We start from the raw sequence: 11,914 nt of genomic DNA, 5'->3' as shown, positions 1-11,914 counted from the left end.
CCGTGACTCAAGGTCATGCCCCTGAGTCAACTCCCTCGCCTCCCACATCTAGACACCCATTAACGCCAATGACAGGAAGAAGCACTGTGTTCAAGCAAACAGAACCCAGAAGGCAGGAGAGAATCTGCGCTTGACCTCAGCTCCAGGGAGAGAAGTGTGTGTATCTGGGAGCAAGGGCAGGCCGGACACACAGGCTAAAGGGCTTGGGTGTGAGTCTGTTCCTCTCACCATTTCTCACCTGTTGCCAAATGTTCTGCAATGAGCATATGCTAGTTCATAAATGGAATGAAGAGACAGGGCTAGCTAAGTAGTACACACCCACCCACCCCCGACCCCTGAGAATTTCAATCTCCAGACTGAGGGGAGGGGCTCCATGTTTAATCGAAGCACCCAGGAGTAAAAGATCAATTGATTAGATTACTTTACAAAGGGAAACCTGGAATCAATTAAAAGGCAGATGCATACAGTTGGCAAACCAATCGCCCAACAGTCATCAGAAGTAACAGTGACCACGGTCACTGATGAGACAGGAATTAGAAGGTCACTCAGAACACCACTTTCACCTGCCTTCGGAGGGTCTTGCTGGATTAAGTTGTTGTATGATTTCATTTGTACACTCGGGTGCTTTGTTCTAGTTAGACTCCCCTCGGGTAGCAAGCATGTGAGAAGACAAAATGGAGTTGGCTTTGACAACTGGGCAGTGAGGGCACATCCTAAGGAAATAATGTGAAATACATACATAAAACCATTTTATTTTTGAAGATGTCCATCACAGCAGAGTTTACAATACTGAAGACTTGGTAGGAACTGAAATTTCCACTAAACAGATGATAAAGTAAATTTGATAAAGTTATACAATGTCATCACTGTAAAAATCTAAAGCAACCAACCACAGATAATACTGAAGTGCTAGTGGGGAAAAAATAAGATAAAGCTGCATGATGGAGAACATTTTTATGATCACAAAAGTATAAAAAATTCACACCAAAATAGGGAAAAAACAGTGATTAAGTCAGGGTAAAACATTTGTGGAACTTTTTTTTAACCTATTTGTAGTCTGGTGTTTTCCAAATTTCCCCTTGTCAGTTCAGCAATTGGATCAAGAAACAAACAAACAAAAAAGGCAGAACATAAAACCATCTTTTGAAGAAAGGTGAACAGGTTTTTTCACAACAGTCAATTCTTTCATCCCAGATACAGTCTCGCCTAGAGAGCCGCTCAAACATCAGCCTCTTGGAATGGGGGGACGGGAGGAGGGAGCGGGGCATTAGTTGGGCTGTGAAAATGTTTATGACTGGATGAATTGTGAAGAGAGGAGGGGGGCGGGCAACTTAGGAACTGGGAGAGGGAGGAATTTGCAAGGGTAAGTGGGGACCAGTGATGAGCTGGTCGCCTAGGAAAGGGGAATCGTGGGATCGAGGGAAGACTCGGACTGCTCTGCGGAGGTCGTCTAGACCCAGTAGTAGGCACTGACGGTGTTCTTAAAGGGGAAATTAAAGAGGGATTCTAGGAAGACACATGGATTCCTGGAGGAACGAGGGAGGAAAGAGGGGGGAACGGTAAGCTACTTGGCAAGATAGGGAAGGCTGGGGTGATGGCAATGGCAATGGCAGTGACAAGAAAGAGGCCAACTGTCATAGTGGCACTCCCTACTTCACTCATCTCTGAACAAGTGCCTGCAGGAGAGGGGAGAGGGCAAACACAGGAGAGAGAACCAGCTCTGATCAAGAGCCTTTCTTCCATGAAGGAAATGTTCTACATCTGTGCTAACCAACAGGGAGCCACTTGAACTGTGGTGAGGGCAAGTGGCAACTGCTCTTTCAACCTTTATTTTGATTACTTGGAACTTAGGTTGATCTCTTCAATAAATGGGTAGGGGACAACTAGATCACTGACAAAAGAGTGAAGCTGGCACCCCACTGCAAGCCATATACGAAAAGCAATTTAAAATTGAGCAAACTATAAGGACTAAAAGTCACACATGAAAGAAATCATAAATAGAAAAAAACCCAGGCTGAAGGGAGATGTCGGACAGGGCAAGATATGACAAAATACCCATTTATAAACTATCAAGGGCTGATGAGGGAGGGGGGAGCGGGGAGGGAGGGGAAAAATGAGGACCTAATGTCGGGGGTTTAAGTGGAGAGAAAATGTTTTGAGAAACGATGTACAAATGCGCTTTACACAATTGATGTGTGTATGGATTGGGATAACAGTTGTATGAGCCCCTAATAAAATGTTAAAAAAAGAAAAAAGAAAAAAACCCAGGCATGCACCTTAGTGACACTGGCTTAAGGAAATGTACAACTGACAAAAGAAAACAAAATTAGATAAACTGGACTTCAACAAAATAAAATAATGTGTATCCAGGGGCATGACCAAGACAGTAAAAAAGCAACCTACAGAAGGGGAGAAAATTTTGGGAACCATGTATCCGATAAGGGTATAAAATTCAAGAGCAACAACAACAAAAAGCCTCATAAAAAAATGGGCCAAAGACTTAAATAGACATTACAGAAGATATACAAATGGCTTATGAGCATATGGGAAAGATACTCAATATCATGTTATCAAGCAAATGCAGATCAAAACCACAATGCAATATCACTTCACATCCACTAGGATAGGTGTTATCCAAACACAGGATATGGAGAAATCAGAACCCTTACGCACTGCTAGAAGAGATGTAAAATGGCGCAAGGACTGTGGGAAACAATTTGGTGGTTCCTAGAAAAGTGAAGCACACAGAATTACCACATTACCCAGAAGTTCCACTCCTGCGTATATAATACCCCCAAAACACTGAAAGCACAAACTCAGATACATGCACATCAATGTTCACTGTAGCATGATTTACAATAACCCTAAGGCAAAAACAACCCAAGGGTCCATCAACAGATAAGGGAAAAACACAATGTGGTACTGCCATAAAGAATAAAGTTCTGATCCATGCGAAGCGACGACATGAATGAACCTTGCAGACACACATGCGGAGTGAGAAGGCAGGCACAAAAGGGCACACAGTGGATGAACCCACTTTATTGAATGAATTATCTAGACTAGGCAAACCCATCCAGACAAAAGAGAAGTACTGGTTACCAGGGGTTCCAAGTAGGTGGCCATGGGGAGAAAACCACCTCTTTTCGTATAACCAGCTTTTTGTGCCTAGTGGCTCCCTTTATCAGAGAGCACAGACCTAGAGCAGCGTTTCTCAAAGTGCACTCCTTGACCAGAACTCAGCCTAACCTGGGAGTGGATAGAAACGCAAACTCTCAGGCTCTTCCGCTCGAGTGGCTGAATCAGAAAAGCTTCAGATGAGGCCTCCAGGTGGTTCTCAAACTTCCAGGATCACTCTCTCTCAGCTAAAGCAAAGAAACAACGCCCTACTCAAGAGAAACGGTGATTTCTATCAATAAAGTGACCAGAGAACTATTAATCAAATACATCCAGCTAAGCAAGACTGAAGGAAGGTCATGTATAGTCACAAACCTAAGGACTGTGGTGGCTTTGATGTCTGGACACCCGAGCGAGGCTGCTCATTACTGTGTACGTCAGAGACAGGCAAAAGGTAAGCAGATGCACGAAAAGCAGCGGCAACTCTTAAGACGGTTTGGAAGAGCATGATTTAGACCAAGAGATGCAGCCTATCCTTCTAAAAGGGAGGCCAAAAAGAGCTGAAGGATTCTGGGGCTACCCCATTCACAGATCACTTTCAGCAGAGACAAATGGACAGGCAAGGGGCCCCACGGGGACCCCAGAGGTGGCTTTGATCATGGGGTGAAAACACGGCTCCCGATCCAGTTCAGCTTATGACTTCATCAAGGGCAGAGGTGAGGAAGTTTTGATATTAAAATCACCCTTCCAGAAAACAAACTCAAACAAACTCCCTGCCATCAAGTTGATACTGACTCATAGCAACTCTATAGGACAGGGTAGAACTGTCCCCATGAGTTTCCGAGGCTGTAACTCTTTAAGGGAGTAGAAAGCCTTGTCTTTATCCCACAGAGTAACTGGTGGTTCTGAACTGCCAACCTTGCAGTTAGCAGCCCAACCTGTAACCACTATGCCATCAGGGCTCCTTTTCCAGAAAGCAAGCAAGGGGGGAAATATTTTTAAGACATAATAAGTGTAGTTTTTGTCATCAAACAACGGTGGAGAAAGAGATGGTGCTAGAGACTTGCTGTCAGGATGTCCCAAGGAATTTACAGACTGGGCTGTAGAAAGCAAAGTGGAAGTGATGGGTGCGATACAGATAATGTAGACAAGTCACTCTCAGAGGAGCCTTGATCTACCTCACCCAGTGATGCCTCACCTAGTGAGCAAGCCAAAAACACCATCTTTGAACGTGGACTGATCTGACATCGTCTTAGCTAAGATGCTACCTTACCTTCTTGTTCCACAAACTTCACTTATAAACACTGAAGCATTTGACAAGGAAGAATTCCTTAAAATGGCTCGCTTCACACCGGACGGCATTCGCTACCGAGTGCTGCCTCTGCTCAGCAGTATGGAAACTGGGTTTCTTATCAGCGTTCATTATGGAAGTCTGCACTCGAAATAGTCCTTCTCTCTCTCTCTCTCTCTCTCTCTCTCTCTACTGTAATTTACCTAGTGTTTCAATGACATCGAACGGTCTGGTGATGTTTTAATTTTGTTCATTGAGCACTTCAGTTCATTTTCTTAATAATGGAAAATTGACTCAAGAGGTTTGGTTGTAACAAATCCTAAAGCCAAATTGTTGATGCTGGTTTTGACTGCATACCGCTTGGGTAACCTCCAATGTGACAATGTGATGGGTTGTCCTGAAATAGCCAGCTCTACAGCCTCTCTCAGCAGCACAAGACACCTGTCCTTTGTGTTGGCAATATTCAAGGAAGCATCCATGCCGATGGCCGGCCTCCACCTAGTGAATCATTATATACGTTGTGATCCTGCAAGGGGTCAGAATCCACAAAATACAACTCCCCAGCATGGACGTCGGAGAAGTTGGCCAAGAATTCCTCAGGATTGAAGCTGACCCACACAGTATACCTATAATCTATGGTACGGATGGAGTAGCCCATGATCTTTATATCTTTCAAACTCGGCTTGTCAGAATTCCACTGAGGGGAGTCTGCAGGCCGAGGGTACTGGCTGTAGGCGATGGACTCGCGGGGATTCCCGCGGAAGGATGAGGCCTCCTTTGAGTCGTCGAACTGAAAGTGCTTCTGAAGGTTCTGGCCTTCTCTGCACAGCTCGACGTGAAAGGAGGGGACAGGGCAGCGGGGTGGGACAGGCAGCCCTGCCAGTCCAGCGAGCGTGGGGAAGAGAGACACAAGTTCCACGAGGCCCTTGGCTTGCCTGCCTAAAATAGGAAGCAAGATGGCAGAATCCGTTACATCACAGAAGCCTGCCACAAAACCCAGTGGGCAGAATCAGCGTGCGCTTGCTTGTTTCCTTTGCAAAAATTCCTTTTAGCCAGACTTCTAGAAGCAAGGCTGGAGACGAGTGAAGTATGCCTGAGTTAAGCAGAGTCAGAAGTGTGACCAAGGCACAGGGCATAATCTGACCACTCTCACCACCTCGTACTGGGCTAACAGCTTGCTACACGGTCTCTAGCCAACTATCTAGAAAGCAGCACACAGGAGGAACCGGCCAAAAGGCAGGTGGACCCAGCTCACCATCAGCAGTGATCTAGGACAACTCGAGTTCTAGCATGATGAAAATGTTCTATGTCTGTGCTGTCCGCTATGGTAGCCACATGTGGTGATTGAGCATTTGGACTGTATGAAGTGTAACTGGCTTCATGCTTTAAGTTTTTAGGTAATAGTGACTCCTTGGAATCTAAATTTCTCTCTTCAACAAATGGTGCTGGGACAAATGCGTCTCCACCTACAGGAGTGAAGCTGGACCCCTACCTCAACACCATATATGAAACCCAACTCAAAATGGATAGACTGAAGTGTAAAAGCCAAAGTCATGCAGCTCTTAAAAGAAAACAGGAGGAAACCTTAGTGACACTGGAATACGCAATGATTTGTTAGATATGCCATGAAAAGCATAAGCTGCCAAAGGAAAACAAAAACCAATGGGACATCAACACATGACACTGGACGGTGTGAAGTCCTGAACTGTGATTCAAATGTTGTATGCCGTGAGTCAATTCCAACTCACAGCGACTCTATCAAGACAGAGTAGAACTGCCCCACAGGGTTTCCAAGGCTGGTGGGTTCAAACCACCGACCTTTTAGTTAGTAGCCAAGTGCTCAAGCAATATGTCACTTCAATATACTTTATACCTGTCTGCATCAATTCTGAGGTGGAATCAAAGGGGTCGATGTAAGGAAAAAACTTCTCGCCTCCCTGCGGAAGCAAAGCCGTTGTTCCAGGAACGTAGAACATCAAGGGCACACGAGTAGTGACATCGAAGTTGCTGTATTTGGCCCATTCTCCATGCTCACCAAGAGACCATCCTGATTCAGAAAAAGCACAGGATAACAGGAAATGAAGAAATTCCATCCCAGCTGCTGCACGTTAGCTACCACTTCATTTCCAAAAGATAAGGGCACTCAGCTCTGAGACCACAAAAGAAGCCATTGCACTTGAACCCAGCTGTAGTCCAAGTCCGATATTTGCTGTAAAGAGTGAAACCTTGAAAAGAACAAAAATTACATTCTGAAACTAAGCTATCCGTTGTGTAAGCGACCTAGCACCATGCATGCACCTTAGGCTCTGGAGGGCACTTGGGCCCCACATGGATACCCGTCCCCGGGGAAGACTGGCTCATTGTTGGTTGTGAGAGAATGGTGGAAGCCACAGTGCCACCACCACCTTGTCCTATGACTACTCATCTCAGGGACCTGGTCTCCTCGTGTCTACCTTGCCCTATGTCCACTAAGCTCATCTGGGCTCTGATTTCAAACGCCTACTGCAAAACTAGCTTGACTACTCCAAGTCACGTATTCCCAATCTGATGAGAGTTGAGACTTCTTCTTTCTTCTCAGAGAATCCCCTCTGTCTGACCCCAGAGCTGTCAGAGTGCACTGGAAAGTGGATCACTGCCAGAGCAGTTCGGTTAAAATCGGACACCTTTTCATTTGTCCTCCTGGAGGACCCATTTGAAATTTGTTCCAGTTTGCGCTATTTCCGGCTTTCTCTTCAAGTGAGGCGTTTCTTGGGTTTTTTGGGGGGCGTGGTTTTTTGTTTGTTTTCCGGTTTAGGGGTCTGGTTTTTCTGCAATGTAAAATCCAAGAGAGGCAACTCTTTAAAGACAGTGACTGAATGAATGGCTTATTACGGGCAGGACCGAGAAGGCTGGAGGGAAATGGAGAGCTAATAACAATGAATATAAGAAAATATTCTAGAACTGATGGTAGTGATGATTGCACGACTACTATTAATATGACTAAACTACTAAAGTGTAGGATATAGGGATTCTGTCACAATGATTATATATATATAATATGTACATATAATGCATGTGTACACACACATCAATGACAGAGTAAAGGGTATTTCGTGCTCCCAAAAAGACAAGAGAGCTGCCAGGGATCCAAGACAACTCTTAAATACGTGTGTATTTTCCAGACGACAACCAGAGAGGCTGCTATTTCAAATAGCCACTGCCATCGACTCGATTCTGATTCACAGCAATCCTACATAGGTGTTGTTTTTTGTTTTGTTGTTGCTGTTGTTTTTGTGAGACTAAATCTTTAAGGGTGCAGGCGGCCTTAGATTTTGCGTGGAACAGTTGGGAGATTTGAACCACCAACCTTGTGATTATAACGCAACACGTATCCCATAGCACCTCCGGGACTCGCTGACATTTCAAAAGAGGACGGTGCGGATTTTAGCAAGCCGCCCCCCATCTGTTGGTGCATCACCCTGTTGTGGCTTGCATGTGGCTGTAAGACTGGAAGCCATGCCACTGATATTTCAAAATACCTGCAGGGTCACCCGCGATGGACAGGTTTCCTCGGAGCTCCAACATGAAAACAGACTAGAAAAAAGGCCTGGGGATCTACTTTTGAAAAGCTGCCATGCAAGCCCCTCTGGATGGATCGAAACATAACCCTGCTTGAAGGAGAGCCAACAGAGTCCCCAAGGTTGTAAGGCACTCAAAATAAGTACACAGTGGCCGCAAAAGTGGACTTGAACGTGCCAACGATCCTGAGGATGGCGCCAGCCTGGGCAACATTTTGTTTGGTTGTCCACGAGGTTGCTGTGCATGCATCCTACGTTGCGTCATCCATACCATGGCCACCCTGCCCCCAAGCAGAAGGCTGGGGCCTCCTCTGCGTCAGCAGGGTGTTCCCAACCAGTCACCACACAAGGCAGCCTCTGTCAAAGAAAAAACTCCCTGGGAGGCAGCTGCAAAGGCAAGAATGACGTCTGCTGAGGAGGAAGCTATGAGAGAGGGGACAGGGATAGGTCAGGGACCCTGCGGTGGGGACGAAGAAGACACCAGAGGCTACTCTGCTGAGACCTAAGACTGCAAGCATTCTCCAAACCAGACCAAACTCACTGGCAGTGAGTCGGTTCGGGCTGCATTGCTTGGAATATTCTCTCAGTTTGCTGGGGAGTCCTAGGAGCAAGGAATGGGAGATGAGGAGGGGAAAGTGAAGTTCATCAGAGGCAACCACTCAGTCTGAGCCACCTCCTTGCAGGACGCCTTGAGAGGTGATAGGAAGTCTCCAGTAAAAGGCTCTACTTGGTCAGCACCTTTCAGGCGGAGACCACCCCCACCCCACTCCCGCCAGTGTCTCCAGTGCTGAGGAACTGGGAAGGATCTTCATGTGATTTGGGGGAACTCAGGTCTTTATGGACAAAGTAGGTTATCGCCTTAGAAAGGATGAAGAGTTGAGAGGAACCCTCAGGCTCTAGACTGAGGGGACAGAGGGGATGATGGGTCCCTTCCAGGACTGCTCTGGATCTAACCCAGACGTGAGGGCTGGAAGAGCTCCCCTCAGATGGGGAGGGCTGGTGCCTGCTGAGTCCACCAAGGAAAAGGCCAATGCAACCGCCCGCCTACTCTCCCCAACTAAGCAACCAAGATCTGCCTCTGGCCCCAAGAGACCCCATGCAGCTTCTGGGCAGCGCTGACTCACCAAGAGAACGCTGCTCTGTCCCCATCTCCCAACCAGTCGGGGCTTCCCCAAACACTCACCGTGATCGGAGGTGAAGGCAACAATCGTGCGGCCGGCCAGCTGAAGGTCATCCAAAGCACTTAGCAGGCGGCCTACCTGCGTATCCACGTAGGAGACCGAGGCAAAGTAGCTCTGGCGGATTTTCCGCTGCGAACGTTAAAACAGTACATCGTGGCCCGAGGTCACATTCTCCTGAGCGTTCCTTCTGACCCTTTGATAGCGTTTCCCCACCATCTGCGTCCCCGTCACGGAGTCATATGGACCTAGACGATGGATCTGTGCGCAGATGCTGAGGCGACCAGGCCCCCTGCTTGCTCAGAAGCGAGTCGACCCTTGGTGGGCCTTTCTCTGACCTCTTCCTAACCCATCCCACAAAGGGATGGCCGTTCATCGTGGACCATGCTTGTCACGTGTGGCTCGTTTCTAACAATGGAGGAGAAGGAAAGTACCCTTCATGGCCGAGTCCAGCTGGACCTAATGAGTGCCAGTAAGGTACAGGGTGTCCCCTCACACCCAGGACACTAACCATGCCTGGAAACAGGACAGTGGACAATATAATCCAGCCATAATGAGGCCATAATGAATAAGGGTGACCCAAACCGAATGACAGGTGTCCTCCTCCTAATGTACAAGCCAAGAAACACCAAGGGCTCCCAGAAACTCCAGGGTCACTGACTCCTCTACTGGAGCCTTTAGAGAGTGCAGGGCCCTGCTGACCCCTGGCATTGGGACTTCTGCGTTCCAGAACGTGAGAGCTGACATTTGTCACTTTGAAGCCACCCACTTTGTAATACTGTCATGGAAACCACCGCAGATACACTGAGGAAAAGGCGCCCCCAGGCCCCTACTCGGGGCTGCTGAGCCCAGCCTCATCCCCAAGTGATCAGGAAGGAGATTGAGTGCCCCCCTCTCCCCACAGCCAAGGAACCGTTGACCCATCAGACCACCCCCCACTTCTGCCTCATTCCCAGCCTGTGCCTTATCAGCCATCTGCCTCTGCGGCTCTCATCACCACCAGGATGAGTGCAGTCACGGGCCTCACCCTCTCTCACGTGGGGAAGAGGATAATCAGTTAATCTTCTAGACTGCTGGGGAAGCCTAGCCTTGCTAGAAGACAGTCTTCAGTCTGTAAATGAGGAGGGCTGGAGACCCAAGCCACCTGTCAGGATGACGTGTCCTATTCAAGGGTCCCATGAGAGGGGGCACAGGCGAGGAGCCAGGGACACTATTGGTGGAGGCAGGGACCACCTAGGAGAATAAGCCCAGGAGAAAGCCAGGAAGGCTCCCTGGAGCAGGAGCATCCAAGAAAGGACCAGAGAGTGAGGTGGAGTAGGCGGCCAAAGCAGGGGCCATGGGGCAGGTGATACAGAGAATGCAACAGGAGGGAGAGGGGGAGGACGCCTGTGCCTAGTGGTCGACCACAGAGCTCCCCCGGCAAGGAGCTGACGTCATCGGGCCGCAGGTTAGTAAACAGGTCAGCTCCAGATCAGCGAGGAGTCCCAGGGGGGCTGCAGGCACACTGGTCGAATGGGGGCAGTGACAGACAAGGTCCAGGAGTTGGAGGGTGCAAAAGGGAGAGGAAGAGTGGAGGTAGGTCCCTAGGGCCACCACAGGTCTGGGAATCAGGAGTGAGGCCCGATTAGGACCTGGGACTGGCCACGGGAGCTGCACCTCCCCAAGCTGTGGAGACTTGGCACAGAGGTGGCTCAGGCAGATGGCAAGGCCCCCCGGGAAACAGCCAGCAAGAAAGCAGCACAAAGCTCATGGAGGACCCAACCAGCCAGGTCGATCTCATTTGTCACTCAGGTCCAAGGCTCCCAGGAAGCAACCAGAAAGGCACAGGCCCACAGAAGGACCCACGCGGCTGAGGCCAACATGGACCTTTTGTCTCCAGAACTACGGGCTCTGTCGTTTTTTTGCTGCATGTCCGAAGACACTGGCTGCCTGGTCAACCTGAGGACTTACACTCTGTGGTGGCTCCATCCCCATGACACTGCAAAGGGCTGCCAAGTACTGAGGTGCCCTGCTCACCAAGCCACCTGAGGGCCCTGCAGGCCTGCAGGGACATCACCCACCTCCTATGCCTGATGAGCTGTCACCATCACATCGACTAAGTCGCTGAACTGGCAGGAAGACTCCTGAGCACTGCCACTACCTGGATCGCAAACACCTACAGGAGCCCACCCGACCCCTACCTGAGAACAAGGGCTTCAGCGATAGCATGGCATCATCAGTGCCCGCCATGTTCCCAAGTGTCCTCAGTACCTGAAAATCCACCGGGATGGGGCCATAGGGCACGCTGATGTTCAAGGCTGCCACGTCCTCCCGCTGCCTGAGGTCCATCCAAGGGTTGTAAGCCACAGGCGGGAGGCCAGCGGGCACCCAGGGGTTGGGAGCAAGGGTGATGTTCTCCAGGGGGTACAACTTCTGGAACTCCTGGGGGTGAGCACACAAAGGCTCACACAAGATTGTCACTCTCCGTGTGCCATCGTCTTTTCTGGAGGCCCATATGGCTTTTACACAGGGGCTTCCCATCCCTTCCCACCTGGGCACCCGACACTGAGCCCTGAGAGCCCTCTCCCCTCACACAAACACCTGCCCTCCTGCCTGACTAGAAAACGATGGGCGACTCAGGGTCTGGGGAAAGCACACAGAGGCACAGAGACGCAAGGACAGCCCGAGAAAGGTGGTGTGCTGACCGGGGCTCAGGGCTCTGACCAGTGCCCCGGTGGAAGGTGGGAAAGGCAGGCACTGAAGAGGGCTTCCTGCTCCTGGAACCGTTTCCTGGG

General features: G+C 49.2%; 1 protein-coding gene across 2 annotated transcripts in view; it reads right to left on the bottom strand.

Annotated features, from left to right (window-relative positions):
- Window positions 1–2,196: 2,196 nt before the first annotated feature.
- IDS (iduronate 2-sulfatase) overlaps window positions 2,197–11,914 on the bottom strand; it is a 16,606-nt gene continuing 6,888 nt past the window's right edge. The window contains exons 6-9 of one of the 2 annotated variants that reach the window (XM_045285498.1): window positions 11,391–11,561; window positions 9,146–9,272; window positions 6,279–6,452; window positions 2,197–2,727 (exon numbers count right to left, since the gene is read on the bottom strand). In XM_045285498.1, coding sequence (XP_045141433.1) covers window positions 2,666–2,727; window positions 6,279–6,452; window positions 9,146–9,272; window positions 11,391–11,561 — 534 coding nt within the window. In that variant the 3' untranslated portion in view covers window positions 2,197–2,665. Of the gene's footprint in view, window positions 2,728–4,008; window positions 5,345–6,278; window positions 6,453–9,145; window positions 9,273–11,390; window positions 11,562–11,914 lie in introns of those variants that run through there. The other variant, XM_004715616.2, reaches the window with a different exon arrangement.

Source organism: Echinops telfairi, unplaced genomic scaffold, assembly GCF_000313985.2.
Source record: "Echinops telfairi isolate 266 unplaced genomic scaffold, ASM31398v2 ScPeMD7_7472;HRSCAF=8510, whole genome shotgun sequence".
In the NCBI taxonomy this organism is placed as follows: Eukaryota; Metazoa; Chordata; class Mammalia; order Afrosoricida; family Tenrecidae; genus Echinops; species Echinops telfairi.
The sequence above is the reverse complement of the archived record's forward strand: the minus strand, read 5'-3'. Positions and strand labels throughout refer to the sequence as shown.